This window comes from Ictidomys tridecemlineatus, chromosome 16, assembly GCF_052094955.1.
Source record: "Ictidomys tridecemlineatus isolate mIctTri1 chromosome 16, mIctTri1.hap1, whole genome shotgun sequence".
Taxonomy (NCBI): domain Eukaryota; kingdom Metazoa; phylum Chordata; class Mammalia; order Rodentia; family Sciuridae; genus Ictidomys; species Ictidomys tridecemlineatus.
The window spans coordinates 51,487,995-51,508,502 of NC_135492.1; the positions used below are offsets into that span (position 1 = coordinate 51,487,995).

Below are 20,508 nucleotides of genomic sequence, written 5' to 3' on the forward strand. Positions count from 1 at the left end.
CCCTGTTGCTCACAGTTAGGAGGCGCATGCTCAGGAGCCTGCATGGCCGCCTGGGCATAGGAGTGAGGAGCCCAGCTGAACTGGGGAGGCGCGGCCCAACTGGGCCTGTGGAGCCAGTTCAGTTTGATTTTTTTTTTTTCCCTTGGGGGTGGGGTGTGGTTAAAGAAGCAGAAGTAGTGGTCGTTGGTGTGGACGTCTGATAAAGGAACAGGCTGGAAACGGCCAGTAAGAGCCCTAACCAACTGAGCCTGCGTCAGGGGTGGGCGGCCTGCTCTGCGTCTGCTCTGGAGCCTCTGCTCTCACACCCTTGTGGACCTGCCGGTTTCCAGCCGCACAAGGGCTGCACTAGGGCTCTGCTCCTCCAGGCCCAGCGTGCGCCCATGTCTCAGCCCTGGGCAGGACCCGGGGTGAGGTCAGGGGACGACGGGGTACCTTCCCGCATCTCAGGTAGCTCATGCAGGAAAGCCGTGGGAAAGCCCAGGAGGGTGGAGAGGGTGGGCTGTGGAGCTCGGGACCACTCCTCGCTCTGCTCCAGGAGGTGCTGTGTGCAGGGGGTGTCAAGAGGAAGCTGACGGCACAGGCTGCTGAGTGAGGTGCCAGTGGCACCTGGCACCTTCCCGGTGTTTGGGAAAGTGGGGGAGTGGTACTGCCACAGGAGGCACTAGGTAGAGAGACGTAACCGGTTCTGTCTGTGTCCAGGACGCAGCACCTCTGCCCATCTGTCTGGGGGCCTAGCTGAGAGAAGAGAGGTGGGAAAGATGGCCCTATGTCCCCAGGCGCTCGCCAAGGAGATGGGGCGTTAGGGGAGGTCCGCCAGCGTGTGTCACCTGTTGATGGACCCATGGAGCCCAGTCCATCTCGCAGCGGCACTTAGCATGGAGGTGAGGCTGGTGGCACGTTGAAGGGAGCAGACACTCCTGTCAGGACCTGAGGTAGCCGGGGACAGGCAGTGTGGCCTGGAGGAGGAAGGACATAGCCCAGCAGGCAGCAGGCTGGAGGCAGGACGGCAGTGCCAGGATCCTGGGTCCCACGAGACCTCTGTCCTCGTGAACACCTGCGTGCTCACTGTCTCATTTTAAGTCCCAGTGAGTTCTGAACAACTGTCTCTCCGTTTGCCCTGTGGGAACAGACTCAGATTAAGTCCAGACAGGCGCCTGCAGGCTCCGGCTGCACAGCTGGATTTTAAAGACCGTCTTAGATTGTCAACTTCTGAGCCTTCCTACCTTTTTACGTACTGTGCGAATGGGGATTTTTTTGCATGTTCCGCCTTGACCTTGGATGCCTCCCTCCTAAATTAGACATGCTGCCATTAGTAACTTTCTTCTTTTTCTTTTTCTTGGTGCTGAGGATTGAACCAAGGGGCATTTAACCACTGAGCCCCATCCCCATCCTATTTTATGTTTCATCTGGAGACAGGGTCTCACTTAGCCTCGCTAAGTTGCTGAGGTTAGCTTTGAACCCGCAGTCCTCCTGTTGCAGCCCCTGAGAAGCTGGGGTCACAGGCGTGGGCCACTACGCCTGGCACAAGCACTGCTTTCCCAGGTGGAGTTGGTGTCAGGGCTGTCCTTCCAGACCAGCGGATCCTACAGGGACTGCTACTGCAGAAAAGGCAAAAAGCAGCCTTGGGTTCCGTTTCTTTTTTTGGTGGGGGTGCGGTGGGTACCAGGGATTGAACTCAGACACTTGACCGCTGAGCCACATCCCAGCCCATTTTTAAATTTTATTTAGAGACAGGGTCTTGCTGAGTTGCTTAGGGCCTCACTTTTTCAGAGGCTGCTTTGAACTCGTCATCCTCCTGTCTTAGCCTCCTGAGTATTACATTTCTTATTTGAACTTTGATGATGCAGAGATGTGAGAAAGTCGGACAGCCACGTTCTTTCGGGGGTAAATATCATAAGGGAAGGAGTCATGGATTCTGCTCTGCCTGTGTCACAATGCAGTAACCGATAGCCAGTCCTCAGAGCACAAGGGACATGACCAGCAGTTTGGCCAGGTACATTGGGAGTGAGGCATGTCCTCTGGGGTAGATTGGCCCACACTTTATTGAACAGGATCACACAATTGCAGGACAACGTTCTGGACCAGGGAGGAAGGATGAACTGTCATGTCCCTTCAGCTCAGAAGGTGGTGGACGCTGACCCTGTGTGTATGGCACAGCGGCTGCAGGTTACACGCTCCTGGTTTCCAGTCCTGGCTGTGATCTGGGCCAGCTCCTTCAAAGTCTCCACACTCATCGTCCTCTGATGAGACAAGGAAGAAAGTACCTACCTCCCAGGCCTGATGACATAACAGAGGTGAAGTGCCCTCTGCAGGACGCTGGGTCGCTACTGCCTGCTGTCACAGGGACCCCACGCCAGCCTGGGAGAACTGGAACTCTGTTCCCAGAAGGAGTGGCCGATTGACACCTGGGTGGTAGCTTGGGATTGGTTGAGGTTTGTTGATTCTAAGCAAAGGGAGCATCTACACAGGCTGTTTGCTTCATGTTAATTTTGTCTGTGAATATAGGAATAATAAATACAATCTTAATAACACGGGAGTACTTTTCAGTTGCTATAAGACTCAACTAGTCCTTAAAATAGTATCTCATTGCTTGAAGTATGTGTTTCTTCTTACAACTCAGAAATGTAAAAACTTGAACAGCATCTGAGAAATTTGAGAATTTAAAAATTACACAGATGGAGAAGCTTTTTTTCCCTTTCCTTTTTTGGGTACTGGGCCACACCCCCAGCCCTGAGAAGCTTCTTTTTTTAATGCTGACTTTATCATGTATGTCTGTGTTACTCATTGGGGACTTGATTTTACTCTCTGACCTAATGCAGTCTGATGCTAAAGTGGGCTACCCTGCTTTGATTCTCTTAATTTTAATTAATTTGACACAATGTTTCTTGCTTATGAAAATTAATGTTAAATAGTCCTTGGGATCCGTTTTGGTCATAAGTTCTCATCAGAACCCAGGAGTCCAGCAAGGTGTCCAAGTTACGTGTGTGAAGATGACGGGAGGTCGGCCTTCATTTTGAGGTGATTTATAAATAAGGACCACGCTGTGTTTTCCTTGAGGTCTTTAGAATAACCCCCTGCCTTTCCTCGGCCTCCTCGGCCTCTCCTCTCGTGCAGTTCCGAGCTGCCAGGGCGGAACGCCGTCTCTGGGCCTGGCGCCGGCTGCCGTGGGTGCCAGCAGTTGCAGAGATGTGGAGCTGGTGGTGGGCCCGCCCCCTCCTGAGCTGGCTTTCAGTCAGCTGAAACCTCCAGTGCCCTAATCATCTTGGGGGATGGGAGGCGTTTCTTAAGTGCCTCCAACCAGGAGCCCGTCTGTCGGGAGGTGACTGCCAAGCCTGGTCTGCTGAGAGGGCTTTGGGTAGCCAAAGGATGGCCGTTGACCGCAGCTGCGGCTCGTCTTCATGTTGAGGCGTGTGACCCTGCGGTGCCGCGTCTGCCCGGGCAGCAAAGCCCACTGCATTGACCTCACCTTCCTGTGACAGCAGAGCCAGAGGCTGTGTGCACCCCCGTGAACCGCCCCTGGCTTTTAGGGACGCAGTGTCTCCTTGTGTCGTCATTACGTTTCCATGTGTTACTGTTAGACAGTCCTTTCCCTGAAGTCAGCGTCTGTGCCTCTTGTCACTTACAACACCAGGGTGCTAGTGTTAAGTGCCCTCCTAAGGGAGTCCGAGGGAGCCACTCCTGCCCCACTCCTGGGAGCTGGAGGCCAGCTGGCTGGGCCTGGGGACCTGCAGTGAGAGGACCTGCCATGCTGTCTCCGCAAGTACCTCCTTTTTTTCTGCCTTGGACCAGGCAGTGACCTGCCTGAAAATGTCACTTTCCTGCAGTGCCTTTGAGCAGAAATAACTGTCTTAGATTTGGGCCTTAGCAGTTTCTTATGCTCCCAGGTCGTGTGACAAGCTCGTCACTAGATAAAGCCCCATGGGATCCAAGGACTGGGGGGGGGGGTCCCCGAAGGCTTCTGGCACTGGTCCGGGGACAGCCCAGAAGAGGGCTAGCTCTTCCTTGGCCAATAGCTGCTGGATGAGTGGAGAAGGCCTGGGGACCTGCTGGGGCAGTCAGTGCAGAGGACAGAACCCCCTCCCCCCACCCTCCTCTCCCCACCCCCACAACCTTGGCGCACCCTGGCCCACCCTGGCCATGAAGCCGCAGGCCCCCGTGGAGATGGAGTCAGACCACAGAGCAAGGCAGGTGCAGGGCGGGTGGTTTAGAGTCGTGCTCCAGGTTGTCAGCTGCCAGTCGCCTGGTTATCTCTTACTGTGTCTGTCACCAAGATGCTGAGAGCACGGTTCACCAGCTGCTCAGGAGGCAGAGGCAGGAGGGGTGCAGGAGCCCAGGAGTTCTGGACCAACCCCTCTCGAAAATACACACACACATACATAAATGAAGTGATTTTAAATGCAGGTCAAAGTTTGTAACGATTACCCTCAGTGTTTCAGGGTCGGCTTCGTAGTGGAGCATGTCCTGAGTTTTCCAAACTCTTTCTTGAGGATGATTGCGCAAATAAGAGGGGACGTTGAAGGATGGCTGGCTGCCCTCCCCTCACGGGAGGGAGGGGTGGTGCCCCGCTCTCGAGCCAGTGACCGTGAGGCAGGTGCTATTGATCCCTATCGTCTGGGTACGTGAATGTGATTTCTAATGTCTGTTTTTCATTATTGAAGAAATAGGGGTTAGAACATGCGCATACAATGCAATTTTTTTACTTTAAAAAACATTTTAAAAATATTTTCTTCCTTTTTTTTTTTTTGCTGTGCTGGGGATTGAACCCAGAGGTGCTCTACCACTAGGCCCCATCCCCAGCCTGTTTTTATTTTTTATTTTGAGACAAGGCCTTGTTAAGTTGCTGAGGCTAGCCTTAACTTGGGATCCTCCTGCCTCAGCCTCCCAAGTTGCTGGGATTACAAGCGTGCGCTATCGCATCTAGTTTATTTCTTGTTTTTTGTTATTTGATATTTCCCTGTATCTTGACGTTTCTTTTCACTGTTAGTACTTCAGTCTTAGGTGGGACAGTTGAACTTGTTCGAGGCTCTTAGCAGGAGTGAATCTGCTGAGTGCAGGTCTGTAATTCCCTGGGCCGAGGGTCCTATGAATGAGTAACGTTAGCACCACACTGCTCTCCACGAAACTCTCCCTGAGGTAGGGTCTGTCCTCAGTGCCCACGCCCAAGCTGAGGCCTCTCCCCACGCTCTGCCAGCTGTGTCCCCCCCCCATTTGCGGTCAAGGGACAGGGTCAAGGGAGGAGATTATCATGAAGCTAAGCTTCGCCCTGTACCTCTCCTCCCAAAAGGAGAGAGGGAGGAAGCTGGCCAGAGGGAAAGCAGTGTACACACCTGCTGTGCTGGGATCCTCTCTGAGCCGCCCGCTGTGTGTCTGAATGGGACAGGGGCTCAGGGCGGGGGAGGGCATGTCCAGGAAGATCACCAGGGCCAATGGGGAAGCGCCTGGAGGGTGTGGCTGGGTGGCCTGTGACCGCATCCCTCTCATGGCGCTTGATGGCAGGGCCTGGGCCGCTAGGCTTCCCTCGGCCCTGGTCAGCGCTTCTTCAGCAGAGTGGCAGCTCTTCCAAGCTGGCTTGCTAGTGTGGATTATACTAAAGTGCTGTGTCGTCATCTCCCTCGTGGTTCTTGTGAAATCTAAAAGTCAGATGGAAATGCAGCGGACACAAGGCGAGGGCTCCCTGAAATCCGCACAGGCATGTTCACGCTTCAGAGCTGGGGGGACCTGGGGACCTGTTCTGCAGACAGAGGAAGTGGCTCTTCCCCCAGGGATAGTGATTTGCCCCGTGGTTAATAAATTTCAGGGGACGCCATAGAGTTTGGAACACCCAGGGAACTGTGGGGTTGTAAGAGGCTCCCTTTGTACCCGTTGCTTGGATTAAAATAAGGCTCATTTAACAACCAGGAGGAAGTAATTAGGGTGAACAAGACTTTAATAATTGATGGCTCTTTTTCATGTGATGTTTTTCAGCTCATTTCTGAACTAGTGCTATGATGTTTTAGTTTCAATCTAAGTTTTCTTCAATTTTTTAAGGTGAAAACTTTTAATAGTTCTAGGTAATTCCTTGATGAAAAATGTTGCCATAAGAGTAAAGAAGTTTGAAAGCTGAATTTAATTCTCTGTTATTTTGAAAGCTTGGGTTGAAAAATACTATCCAGTTAACAGTATGATGCGGGGCTGGGGTTATAGCTCAGCGGTAGAGCACTTGCCTCACAAGAGGCCCTGCGTTCGATCCTCAGCACCACATAAAAATAAGTAAATAAATAGAGATATTCTGTCCATCTTTAAAAAAAAATATATGATGCTCTGGCCAGAGCAAACGCTTATAATCCCAGCGGCTCAAGAGGTTGAGGCAGGAGGATCACAGTTCAAAGCCAGCCTCAGAGCCAATCCCAAAAAACCAAATGCTGCCGAATGTTTTCTCTGATATAAGGAGGCTGACTCATGGTGGGGTAGGGAGTGGGGGGCATGGGAGGAATAGACAGACTCTAGATAGGGCAGAGGGGTGGGAGGTGAAGGGAGGGGACGGGGGTTATTAATGATGGTGGAATGTGATGATCATTACTATCCAAAGTACAGATATGAAGACATGAATTGGTGTGAGTATACTTTGTATACAACCAGAAATATGAAAAATTGTGCTCTATATGTGTAATAAGAACTGTAATGCATTCCACTCTCATATATTAAAATAAAAAAAAAAAAGCCAGCCTGAGCAGTTTAGTGAGGCCCTAAGCATCTAAAAAAATTTTTTTAAAGGGCTAGGATGTGCCTTAGTGGTTGAGCACCCCTAGTTCAACCCCTGATACCAAAAATAAATAAATAAACAAATAAACAAACAAATAAATATGATGCTGTTAAATAGCCATTTAGTATGGAAAACTCTCCTTTTGTTTAATTGACATTTAATTTTTATGATATTTTATGATAGCTATGATTAATCAACTGTAACAATAGAGAGTGTTCACAATCCTTAAGGAAAGGAAGGGTTTGGACCTAATATGACTGGTATTTTTTCATATACTAAAGGAATATTAAAAATATTGCTTAGAAAAAAATGTTCTTAAGAAATGATTAAAACTCTAAGCTGCTTTAGATATATTATTTCTTGGTGTCTGAATTTCTCGGTTAAAAATATCAGGTGTTTTTTCTTTAGGATGATTTGATTTTCCTCTTTTTTCTTTCTTCAATTGCCTTCAGGTAAAAGTGCAGTTCTCAAGTGTCTACTGGATATTCACAAAATATTTCAGGAAAATGACCCTGCTTACATTCTGAACGACCTCTACATCTCAGACTACTGTGTGTGGATTCAGAAAGCCAAGTGAGTTCTGTCCACTGGACCTTTAGATGCTCTCATTGAGAGTAAGTTGGAACGAGGGAGAGTCGCAGGTAGCTGCCGAGCACTTCAGAAGTGGCTGATCAGCGGGGACCTTGGTGCGTGTGCTGGGACAGGAGGCAGTGCCGATGCCCAGGAGTCGGTTTTATCAGAAGAAGCTGGCCCTGGCGTGACCTGGAAGGTGGGGGTTAAAAGGAGCTGTGGAGCCCTGGCTTCGTGCTACGCTCCTGGCTGCCCAACAGGACAGCTCCTGACAGTGCCCGACCTCCGTCCCTGGTGTAAACAGTGGGTGTGAGCATATGTGTGCTGTGCCCACTCACTGGCGTGTGTAGACAGCGGGGATGCACACCAGTCAGATCTGATCCCAGTGGGAAACGCATCACCAGCTGACCACCCGACTCCCGCTGGTTTTCAGAGTCCACATTTCAAAGTACAAAAAATATTCAGAGCCTAAGAGCAGGGCTCCTGATGGCCTGAACATCCAAGAGTCTGAGCCCACAGCATTTTTAAAAAGTATTCACCGTTTCTTCAATTGAGGGAGCGTGGTAAATAAAATTAAATTTAAAATGCAGTGAAATTCACTAGGGGGGCATTCTCAGACATGGCCAAGTATCTTTTTCACACCAAGAGGCTGTTAGCTGAGCTCTTGATTGGAACGGTTCCTGCGTGCCATAGAAATCGATGGCACGACTTCAGTCATGAGTTTTTATTATTACTGTGATTGGTCAATGAATACTTTAGTATGGTTCTGGTTTTTTGGTACCAGGGATTGAACTCAGGGGCACTCGACCACCGAGCCCCATCCCCAGCCCTATTTTGTACTTTATTTAGAGACAGGTCTCACTGAGTTGCTTAGCACCTTGCTGTTGCTGAGGCTGGTTTGGTTTTTAATGTCTGCTTTGACTGTTGGTAAGTGATCATATCACAGAGTGAAAGATGGAAAACCTGGGCACTGTGCCTGTTGTGTGAAAAGTGCTGCGAAGGGATCCTCACACCTGAGCAGGCGGCGGGAAGTCTAGGTTTCACCAGAGGGAAGGTCAAATCTTCAACCACTGAGGTTATGATGGCCTCTTGTGGACCCTCCTGCTGATGGACCACATCAGACACCTGCTGCTGCCATTTCCTGTTGCTTCTCTCATTTTCATAATAAAATGAAGTTGAAATAGTCTATCTGTGGGGGGCGGGTAGTTCTTTTTAAGGGTAGGTATTTTACAAACTAATTGGTATCAAGTTTGTACCAGGATCCCATTTCAGAGAGAGTGCGTTTCTCTATTTGTGACATTCCTTATTAACTACAGTGACAATCACATTTCATTAAAGTGCAGGAGACAGCACCTCGGGTCAGTGTGGGGATTGTCAGAATTATCTCTCTTAAAATTGTTTTTTCTCTTGATTTTAAGTTGCAGGGAATGAAGTGAAATTCTTACAGGTTCTAGTATTTAGTCTATCAATGGTGATTTTTTTTTTTTTGAAAATGGATAATGTATTAGGGAGAGGCGGAGGGGGGAGACCAGCAGGAGCTCTTCACACCACTTTGTAAAAGTGTTTCTTCCACTTCACCACTTTGGACAGAGTGTGTCTCTAAATAGACTGTGTTGTTTTTACTTTGCATGTCAAATTCAATGATGATCCAGCTGTTTTTTCTTCCTTTGAAGTAAAATATTTCTGTTTATCTAATTTTTACTAAATTTTCTAATTTCATCCTTGAGTCTGAAGCTCTGGTGGTTGCGCTTTGCTGTGAGCCTGCTGGCTGGGCTCCGAGGTGGGGGGGGTGTGTCTCTGCTCCCCCACCTCCTGCCTCCTGGTTTGCTGCTGCTTCAGGTAGTGCACCCATGAAACCTGGCCTTGTATTTTTCTGTGTGTAAAATAGTTGTGAATTTTCCTTAGTCTGTATATTTGGTGGTTTTGATTATAATCATGAAAACTGTATAAAATTTTATTTGAATACCAGACAAGTATGAAATCCTGACTGGCACAAAGAGCACAGCATTCTGTTTCTACCCTCAGACCTTTATTTTGGCAAACACTCTTTGGAATGCGGGTGTTGCGGGCCTTCTGTGGTGGGCTGGCGTGGTACAGTGGGAGGACAGCCCTGTGGGCTCTGCTGCAGTCTGGGTGGCTGTCCTGTGTGAGCCTGGGAAGGAACTCTCCTGATGCTTCTCAATTACAGATTCTGCCAGATATTTTGCTTCCCACCACCCTTCGCTAAGTGCCCTCCTGGAGCGTCCTGTGAGCGGCTCCCTACGGCGTTCCCTGGGTGGCAGCTGAGGCGGTGACCTGCTTGAGGTCAGGGCTTGTGAGCAGGCCTGCCGTGCTGTCACGGTTGGTTCTGGACATTTTCCAGACAGACCTCCTGCACAGCCCGTTGGGTTCATTCAGGGGGTATGGAAGAGAAGCCAAAGAAAGCAGCCCTCCCTGCAGGGGTCTTGTCCTGCAGGAAAAGGAGTCCATGACGCATTGTCTTCCCCGGGTGGAGAGACCCCCGGGCACAGCTCCTGCCCGCCCCTGGTTCTTTCTCCTTCTGGAGCTTTAAGGCCAAGCAAGAGGGCACCCGTCTTAGTCCCTCACAGTTCCTTGGGAGCACAGTAAATTTTAGTTGAATTGAATAGTACCTTTTAGAACCAATTCAAAGAGCATTTTTTTAAATGTGTAGCACTTTCAAAAATGTGAACCAGCTCTCATTTATTTTTATTGAGATTTTCGACCACATTCAATATCAAATTTCTTCTTCCCTCTTTTGTTTGGGGATGCCATGCTAGGCAGGCCCCGCTCGGCCCCTGAGCCACGTCTCCTAGGCAGGCCTTCTCTTTCACTTCCATCAGGGTCTCGCTGAGCTGCCCAGGCTGACCTCAGACATGCAGTCCTCTGGCCTGAGCCTCTTAAGCAGCCGGATTACCTGTGTGGCCGCTGTGCCTGGCCTTCCTCTGCTTCTCTCAGGGGGGCTGCGGCTGGGAACAGCAGTGATCGTTCTGACCTAGTGAAGGTTTAGCAGTTTATACCCTCTAAGTCAGCCGGGATGAGGAAGTGAAATGCGACACGTTCAGCTCTACTCCCCTTTAGCCATGCGACCTCTGTAAGTGACTTGTCATTTCATCTAATGCAACCGGTACTAGTGTTGTGACATTTCCTCCAGTTACTGCCAGTGCATTCTTAAACAACTGAGAGGAATATCACATGTATCATTTCATGACCTGTTTTTTAATTATGAGAGTATTCAAGTAAGTTCCCCTTACAATGTACAGCCATTACATATGTTTTTTAAAATTCATTGTAAAAGGAACATACGCCTATTAAAGATAAGTTGGCATTAAGGTAGCTTAGGGATTAAAACATAGTCATAACTCATGGTATATTTTTATTTTGTCTTTCTACATAGGAAAGTTTGGTTTTCTTTTCATAACACTGAAATCTGAAATGCCTGCTTTCTTCAGTATAAATCTGAGCTTTTGTCACCAAAGTGTTAGATCCTTGTTTCTCTCTGATCGAGTTTCATGTTATTGTTTATGTGGTGCTGGGGACTGACCCCATGGTGTGTGCATCCAGGCAGGTGCCCCGCCTGTGAGCTCGACCCCCACCCCATGTAGTGAGGCACCCTTTAGAGGTCAGCCGTTGTGGGGGAGGGGGAGAGTGTATGAAATGCGAGTCTCTTTCCTGTGCACTTTGTACTTCACTCTAATACTCTTGAGGCACTTAATTCTCCATCGCTTTTTTTTTTTAGTTAGATAGACTTTTATTGTATTTATTGATATGCGGTGCTGAGAATCGAACCCAGTGCCTCACATGTGCCAGGCAAGTGTGCCACCGCTGAGCCCCGGCCCCAGCCCCTCTCCATGGCTTTTTGACGTCTTTCCCCCTAAATGAAGTCTCACTTCATGACCCTTCAGGCACTGGAGTGAAGTCTGTAGAGGGAAATGTTTCCTCAGTTTTAAGGGAAACTCTTGGCATGCTCTCTCCGCCTGGGTTGCTTCCTCTGCCTGAGCTCTGTGGGTCGGATGCCCCTCAGAACCACACAGATGCTTACACCTCTTTCTCTGGGCTCCTGCTGGTTCCTGATGTGTCTGCAGAGGTCCTACACAGTGCTGGGTGTGCAAGCAGAGTGGTGTGTGTTCTCCACACCTGTGAGCCTTGCTGTGGCAGGCACCGATGTCGGTGTAGGGGATGCTCTGAGCATGGGAGACCCATCTCGCGGGACTGCAGGATTCAGCAGGACATCAGGCTGTCCTGACACAGCTGCAGGGGAGTGCAGACACTGGAGCACCCGGCAGGTGGTCCGAATCACAGCAGACCATGCAGACGCCCTGCTGGCCGGGTGCTGTTGCCCACAGGAACAGGCGGTGGGGTTCTGGTCTGGGAATAGTCCCTGGCGAGTGGGAAGATGTGGAAACCCTGTGTGTCACACAGCTGTATTGTGGCGTGTGTTGTCCTCAGAGTATCCCTGTACAGCAGAAGAGAAGCCCTCGGGGCTTCATGTAGAATCGCTGTCTTTTCCAGTATGTGTGCTTCGGAGGGTGCAGAATTCTTAAGTCAGCAGGTCACATAGGAATCTCCTCTGGACTTGGTACCAGTGGGCCTTATTGGAAGGCTGACGCTTCCCTTGGTGCCTGTGTGCTGGAGCAGAGCAGGGCCTCAGGAGCTGATGTCTTGCTGGAGTGCGGCCTGCTCCGCACAGGTCTCATGTGCCCTCTTCTGCAGTCTCTGCCATTCTTTCTTCCTACACGTGGAAGAGAGCAGCCACTCACAGTTACAAGGTGGTCTTACTTTCATTAGAGATGAGCTAGAGCCCCAGGGGAGGTAGACAGTGATTGGCCCATGTGGGTTAGTGCCTTCTCCTGTCCAGCTGCCTGGTTTACAGTGGGTGCAAGGGTACCCCCTAAAGCAGTCCTACAGCTCCAGGACACACTTTTTACAATAATAAGTTGCACTCTTCCTCAGAGAACAGTGCCACCTCATGAGGACACTGCTGCAGTTCCCGTCACCTGAGTCGGCACTGGGAGGATCGGTGGTACCTACCCTCCCTGCAGTACCCAAGGCATTTGGCGGGATCTTGTGCTCAGGCATGCAGGTGCTCCTCAGCCACCTGAGTGGCTTGCTTTTGAGTAGCAAGTTACTCCTCTGACAAATAGTGAAGCATTAAGTGTTACATTAGCAGCTAATTATCAGCATGTAGAAATTTCAAGAAACAATTGTGCACAATTTCAAGCAAGTTAAACCTCCCTTGAATTGAAATCATTCCTGGTAAGGTGCCTATTCTGGCATGTCAAGTTGCTCTTTAGTTTTACTGTTTACTTTTAATTAAACCCACAAATTCATCCTGGATGGAAGTGGGTTTTATCTCCACAAGACAAGATTAGCACACGCCAGTCGCTTGCCTCTGCTCGGCGCGGTTCCGTGTGCAAAGGATTTACTCAGGGGTTCCTTACCTTATCACCAGCGGTTCAGCGGTGCCGCTGGGGACTGTTGCTCTTCATTAGACCTCTCTTACAAGGAATGTGCCAATAAATCAGAGGATTACAAATGTTCCTGCAGACCTAAGACTAAAATAACCCTAGGTAAACACTCGAATGTTCCCTGTAACTAAGTGCATTGAGAAAACTAACAAGAGAATTATATGTCTGAATGTTAAAGTTTTGTTGGGGTTTTTATGGTTGTTTTTTCTTTGTTTCATTTTTTTCATTTATAATTTTATCCTACTTGGGCTTTTTCGGATAAACTTTTTTTCAGAGTAGCTTTAGAGTTACATAAAAATTACAGAGAGGGCACAGAGAGTTCCCAGATGCCCCCTCCAGATTCCCTTGGAAAATGGACTTGTATTGAAACGTGATTATTAACCAAGGTTGATTTAGGCCCCTCTAGTTTTGACCTGCTGTCCTTTTTCCAGCTGGGTCGGCCATGTTTGGTAGGATCTAGGGCTCCCGTCAGTCACGCCAGCTTCTTGGTGGTGTTCTCGTCTAACAGCTGAGACACCCTTGGGGGGTAACGTAGGACTCCAGGTGTCCCGTTGCCAGGGAGTTTAACCCGGAGACAATCACGTCGTCATGAATCCAGGCCTTGAAAAAATAGATCTGACGTATTTGACACTTTTTAGGAATTTACAAACAGAATTCATTTTTCATTCTTAATTATATGGATCTTGTGGGCATTATGATTTTGGTTTATTGATAAAGCAGAGATGACTTACAAAAATAATCTGAGCATTTACATTTTTGTGTTAATAGTTTAAGATGGAGGAGGTTGGGGAGAGGATCTACATGGGAGTTCTTATAAAATGATCACCGATTTCAAGTAGGTGGGTATGGAGCGCCAGGCCCTCACCCCTGGGGTCCTGCGGGACCGGGCCCCTCTGTGTCTGCCTCTGGGCTGCCTGTCCAGCCCCTGGTGCATGGCTCTGGCTTCTTGGGCCCTGGGTCTGGGCTGGCTGGAGCCATGTTTGCAGAGTGAGCAAGGGCACTTTCCCTGCCTCCTCCTCCTCCTGCTCGCAGGTTCCTGCACCTCGAAGCTCAGGGGAAGAGGCCCACAGGATCAAGGGGTGTGGGCGGTGATTGACTCAGTCAGGTTTTATAACCAGAACCTCCTCCTGCTGGGCTTCTCCTAGGTCTTACTTGGAGAAGAGGCTTACGTTGATGAATGTGGCCTGGATGTGGTTATCGCACTTAGAAAGGGCCCTGTGTAGGGGGGGCTTTGTCAAGAGGCCTTTAAATGGAGTCACAAGGAAGCTGTTTTAAAAAACTTGACAACCTCAAGTACAATTTGGTTTTCTTCTGCCTATTATGATTGAAACCCAACCCTTGTTATAGCATCATTATCTCAACTGAAGCCAGCAGGGAGCTGCTGCCCTGATGTAAGGGTGTGAAGTCCCCTAAACAAACAGAGGATTAATTACAGTCACAGTGTGTTGTGAAGGTGACGAGATTGATTGTGATCATTTGACTTGTCCCATTTCCTGCTCTGACTACTTTCTTGAATAAATAGAAGCTGGGAAAATAATAAATGGAGCTCTGGAGCACATCGTGCGCCACCAGAGTTGGAAAGGAACCTCCGTGAGGCGCGTTTCCAGATCTTAGTGACTTATAGGAGCCTTGTTTTAGATGATTTTTATCATTGATTATTATTTTATTGATTTCAATTTAAGCAGCTCTCCAAGAAATAATTTCAGAAATATAAATTTTGAGTGTTAGAAGAGTTTGACAGATTGAATTTTAATATCAGCAAATTTCTGGTCCATGTGCAGATGTTTTTGTTTAATGTGACCTTTTAGATGGTTTAAAGAAAATATTAGCCCTTATGTATTCCCGTGTCTTTTTGTAGGAGCTGTGTGCTTTTTATTGAGGTTAAAATGGTAGTTAGTTCTTTCACGAACTGACGTGCTTTACCTCCTGTGCCTGGAGAGTTTCCTAATATCCTGACCTGTGATGTCGAGGTCCACTTTTGTCTTCCAGACTCTCTATCATCGTTTTCTGAGGAGGTGCACTTAACCACAGGAGGCACATGTGACAGTCATTTTGGGGTGCCCTGCCACTCAGCTACATTCCTACCGTCTCTGTCTTTTATTTTGAGGCAGGGTCTCACCAAGTGGCTGAGCCGGCCTTGAACTAGCGACCCTCCTGCCTCAGTCTGTCCAGTCACGGGGATCACAGGTGTGCCCTCCACGCCAGCTATACACCTTCTGTTTAAGTTTATTTTTAGGAATGAAATTAAGCTTCACTGGTGTTTATATAAGACAAAAAGCTTCTTTAGGAGGTAGGTACCTTACATTTTTTAGTGATGAAATACTTGATCGGGAGAAGCTTCAAGGCCACTGCTTCGTGGACCAACCATCCATCTCCAAAGAGAAGCATCTATGTTTTTCTCAAAGCCAGAAAGAGGACAAGGGGTGGGGTGGCCTCTCCTAGGACATTAGGGTTGGCTTCCGGGACTCCCAGCGTCTCTGACAGTTGCTTCAAGTTGAAGACAGTCTCAGCTGCCGGAGCGTGAGACTCTGTGGCCAGGGACCCAGTTCCTGCGCTGCTCTCTGGTGGAAGTTCCCGTGGCCTGGGATAGAAAGGGTGGCCTGGCTGCTGAAGGCCGGGCTTTGGGCACACACGCCTGGCTTCCCTCATCTTTGCTTTGGGGATTCTTATGTTTTTTCCTTTTTAAGTTAATTTAAAAGATTAAAGAACAAAAGCTATCATTTTGTGGGAAAAAAAAGAATTGAACTTGAAATGGACAGTCATGTAGGGTAGGGTATGATAGAGGTTTGACCCATAAGGGCTGATTTTCTGATTTCATTGTTAATTACTGATGCAAGGAAGAAGGGCCCAGAGAAATCAGGACTCTGGGTGTCCTAGAGGTCAGAGTTCCTCCACCTCGTGCCCAGCACCTGCTCCGAAGCCTGGCTCTTCCTGAGAAGCTTCTTTTCAGCTCAGTTAGAAGGTCCAGTGGCAGTAAGCAGTTCACCCCCTCTTTCCACAGGGCAGACCTGTCTGGGAGGACCTTCAGTGCATGCCCTGTGACATGCCAGTCATGGGGACATGCACTTCCTACACAGATGTCGAGTATCCAGACAGGTGACAGGAAAGAGCCTTCTCGTGATGCTCATGTACCTGGGTGTAAAGAAGTCAGAATGGGCTGGACGCTCTGATAAGAGTGGATGTGGGGATGTGGGTGTGTTGGGTGGACATTGAGGTCACTCGGATGCTACCTGCTCTGTGTTGAGCAGTGCCAACCAGGCATCGGGGCTTCCAGCAGCCTCCCCAGGAGTCCAGCTCCAGAAGTGGCCCTCTCGGGGCCTCAGGCAAGTGCTGCCACTGTGTCTGGAGTCAGGGGACAGAAACCAGTGGAGAGGAAGGGCGCTGCACCTCGGCTCCAGGGAGTTTTCCCACAGATGATGTGCCCGAGTGGGAGACAGACGGAGTGACGTGTGAGGGGACTGAAGGACGGCAGGTGGATGCCTGTGGGTGGTGGAGATTCCTGGATCAAACCACGGGAGCACCTCTGCTCTTTGTGCCTTATTTTCGTGAATGAATTTGGATTATGAGTAAATTCCAAGTGTACCCAGCACCCGCCATGGTGGGCGCTGCGCGGAGAGCTCAGAGCATGTAGGCTGGCGCCATCCGATGGGCTCTCGGCACAGGGTCTCTGCGCTGTTCAGCCTGGTCTGATGGTGAAGGCCAGGCTGTGGTCCTCAGGGGGCTTTCCTTCTGAATGTGGCGCTGCCCTCCTCACGTCCAGCAGCTTTGCTCCCCGACTCCGTGGCCAGGCCTCGGTGCACCTTTCTCTGTTACCAGGATGCCCTCAGTTGGCTCCAGATGTGCGTGAGGAAGTGCCTCCTAGTCCTGAACACAGCCCCGCTCCTCCCGTCCCCGGTGGACCGTGGCAGAGCGCCTGCCAGGTTAGAGGTGTCCTCGAGGCTCGTGGGGGCTGGTCATCCCGAGCGGCGGTGCTGGTGGGTTTTGAACTGAGGCTCTTGCACCCGAGTCTCTTCCGTCCCTCAGTCCATCATTCACAGAGGGCTAAGTGTGCCCAGTTCTGGGCCTGCGTCCAGGCCTCCAGTGGTGGGCAAAAGCCAGACTTGACCCTCCCTGCTGGAACTCCAGCCTCTTGGGGAGGGAGACCTTGGTCTGAGAATCACAGACAAAAAGTAAGAGCCGTGGAAAGTGCGGCAACAGGACCGGCGCATCTCCAGGAGCGTGTGTTACTGACTTGGCTCCTGATGGACAGGAGGTGGGGTCTGCCTGGGAGGCCTCCCTGGGAAGAAGCAGGTGTGCCTGAGACTCAAGACATGCCAGGTCAAGGAGAAAGGGGCGGTGGGCTTTGGGAAGGTGCAGCAGAGCCCCGTGTGCCAGGGCCCCGTGGCAGGAGGGAAGTGTGTGTGTGTTCAAGAAATCAAAAGACAGCCAGGGGGCCAGCCAGGAAGGGCGCCTGTGTGTGAGAAGGGGCCAGGGTGGGGCTGGCCGTGTAGGCAGGCTCGACCCCACCGTGCCTTCTGGGTCATCGCCAGAGCTTCACCTTTACTCTAAGAGCCCAGAAAGCCAGGAAGGGCCTAGAGTGCATGCTGGGAGGAGGTCCCTGGGGCTGGGGGGAGGGTTTGGAGGCAGCTCTGGTTTTGGGGAAAGAAACGTCAGCGTGTTGGCTCCTGTCTGCAGGGCTTGGGCTCTTTTGGGCCATTTGTACTTCAGTTCGTGATTCTAAGTAGTGACTGATTTTCTTTGCCTCTGATTATTTAAAAGAACTTTTGGGCTTCGTTTTCTGTTCAAGGTTTGCCTTTGGTAGGCCATTTTTGTATGTTTACAGAGTGTCCCTATTTTCTTATAAATAAGAATAAAATACACATATGTGTGTGTGTGTGTGTGTTTGTGCAAATTAAGGAATATTAAACTGAACATGCACATTCCTATCATTGATCCTAAGGAAAAAAAAAATATTATGTTTCCCAGAGGCTCCTGCAAGTCCATTTCTCCTCCTCGTACCCTCCCCAACTGCAACTGAGCATTGTGCTAGTCAGTACCCTGCTTTTCCTATTATTCAGCCACTCCCAGATTTACCTTCCCGTTTCACTTGCTTTTGAATATTGTACAAATGAAATCATATTGTATCTGTTCTATTAACTTGCTTCTTGCCCTTAATTTTTTTTTTTAAAACTTTAATATTTATTTTTCAGTATTTGGCGGACACAACATCTTTGTTTATATGTGGTACTGAGGATCGAACCTGGGCCGCACGCATGCCAGGCAAGCGCGCTATCACTTGAGCCACATCCCCAGCCCTTGCCCTTAATTTTTAAACATGTATTCGAGATCGTGCACAGAGTTGTCCTTGGTTCTTTTATCTTCCTGCCGTGGGCTGTCCTGTTGTGTGAGGGAGGGCGCTGCAGTGTTCCTTGTTCTGAGAGCTGACCTGTTCCTGCTGGTTTACAGTTTGCTCTAGAGCTGGCAGCGGGCTGCTCTGCACATCTCTGTGCATGTTCATGGTGCACTGAGACAGCTTTCGGGGGTGAGCCCTGTACCTGTCAATGGAGTTGCTGGGATTTGGTGAGAATTGTGAAGTGGACTCCCTGGGTAACAGCCAGTGGTTTTTTAAAGTGGTTGCACCGATTTATTTCAGCTCATGCTCCCCACAAGCAGTGCAGGAGAACTTCCCTGATTGTGCTTTTATGCCAACACAGTCATATTTTAAGATCTGATGATCCATAGGGATATGAAATACTTTCTCTTATTTTAACTTGTATTTCCCTGATTATTAATGATGCTGAATATCTTTTCATGTATTTTTGAGCCATTGGCATTTCTTCTGTGAGCTGAACCATATTCCCCATTTTTCAGTAAAGCTGTCTTTCTTCTTGATTTATAGGATTCTTCCAATACTCTGGATATTTGTCCTTTATTGGTTAAATATGTTGCACACATTTTCTCCCAGTTTGAACCTTATCTTTCAGTCTTATTATAGTGTCTTCTAAACAGAAGTTTTTAATTTTAGCGCTGTAGGATTTATCGCTGTGTTCTGTTATGGCTCTGCTTTTGTTTCTTGTTAAAATTCTGTATGCTTTGGAAGTCATAAAGATATTCTGCTCTGGTATCTTCTAAAATTTTTGTTCTCTTGCAATTAGCATGTAAGTTCCTAGTCCACCTGGAATGGATTTTTCCTATGTTAGGAGACAGGGGGTCTGGTTTCCTTGTTTCCCCATGTGGATAACGTGTCCCCGCTTCAGGGGTTAAACAGTCTGGCCTTCCCTGGGACACTGTCTTACACCAGGATTACATGGGGGGTCTGCTTCTCGGTGTCTGTGGGTCCCACGCCTTGCTGGTCTGTCATGTGCCAATCCCGTCTGCCCTTATTCCTGTGGCTTTCTACCTCAGAGTCGCCCTGTCAAGTGCCATGGGAAGCATCTTGGTTAGAATCACTTTGAATCTGTTCATGAGTTTGGGGACACTACAGTGTCTAGTCTCCTAAACTTCATATTTCTCAATAAAATTTCAAGATTTTTCCATAAAAGGCTTACACGTTTCGTTAGGTTTATTGTCATATTTTGATTGCTTCTGTAAACAGTGACTTTCAGAGAGCCCATTTAAGGTGCCTAGAGATGCCTTCCCCTTCCACACTGGATTGCATGCCCGCTGCTGTGCCCCTCTACTTTGATTCTTACCTGTGTTTTCTGCCGTTTTCTGGTGGGCAGTAGTGGTCAAGGGAGGGCACTTCCAGCTTCTCCTTGTCCAGCCCTCGTGTCCTTTTGTTTTTCCCTTTCTTCTTGACCTCGCTGCCCTGGCCAGGCCGTCTGGTACGGTTCCAAGTGGGTATGTGGAAAGGCATCTCCCACCTGGGTCTTTCAGGAGACGCTTGGACAGTTAGTAAGTAGGATGACTACTGCGAGCGTTACAGGATAGTCTTCATCAAGTTAAATTTTAAAAGGTTCTTTTTTTTTTTTTTTTTAAGAGAGAGAGAGAGAATTTTAATATTTATTTTTTAGTTCTCGGCAGACACAACATCTTTGTTGGTATGTGGTGCTGAGGATCGAACCCGGGCCACACGCATGCCAGGCGAGCGCGCTACCACTTGAGCCACATCCCCAGCCCTTAAAAGGTTCTTGTTATTTTTAGTTTGCAGAGTTTTGTTCCCATTGGTGATTGGATTTTATTGAGTTTTCTCATTTTTGAGCTGATCTTTAGACATTCTCCACTTTAATCTGTTAATGTGATGAACGGCCTGGATAAAGGTCCAGCTGGAGGGGCCTGGCTTTCCTGGGACACTCCACCCCTTGTACAAATGGTGACTCTGGGCCGGGCTTGCAGTGCGCGTGTCCCTTGCGGGAGGGAGGGGGCGGCTGGCCTGGAGCGCTGCATCCTCCTCCTTTTTCTGGATTTTTATCGAGGCTATACCAGCCTGATACTGGGATCTCGGAGCATTGCTTTTCCTGGATTTGTAAGTAGTTTATGTAAGATGAAAATTATTTGCTCCTTGAGTTTTTGATAGGATCAAAAATAAAAGTACTTTGTGGGAGATTTTTAAAGACTGGTTGATGTTTTCTACTTGTTATAGAAACAGTTTCCTTCTTTCTCTTGCAGTTCGTTTTGATTGATAGGTTGTCCTTTTCTAAAAATGTGTCCATTTCTTCTGAATGTCCCAGCTGTCTGCCGGTAGTGGTCTGTACTTGCCCTGAACTGCCTGTCCTCCACAGTGCCTGTGACCGTGTCATCCACACCTCTGCT

The 20,508-nt window shown here is 48.9% G+C and overlaps 1 protein-coding gene across 4 annotated transcripts in view; it reads left to right on the forward strand.

The window, feature by feature from the left end:
• Shq1 (SHQ1, H/ACA ribonucleoprotein assembly factor) overlaps window positions 1-20,508 on the forward strand; it is a 68,665-nt gene that overhangs the window by 38,184 nt on the left and 9,973 nt on the right. For all 4 annotated transcript variants that reach the window (XM_005333882.5, XM_005333881.5, XM_040289949.2 and 1 more), the window contains one exon: window positions 7,195-7,315. In XM_005333882.5, the coding sequence (XP_005333939.2) occupies window positions 7,195-7,315 (121 nt within the window). The remainder of the gene's footprint in view (window positions 1-7,194; window positions 7,316-20,508) is intronic.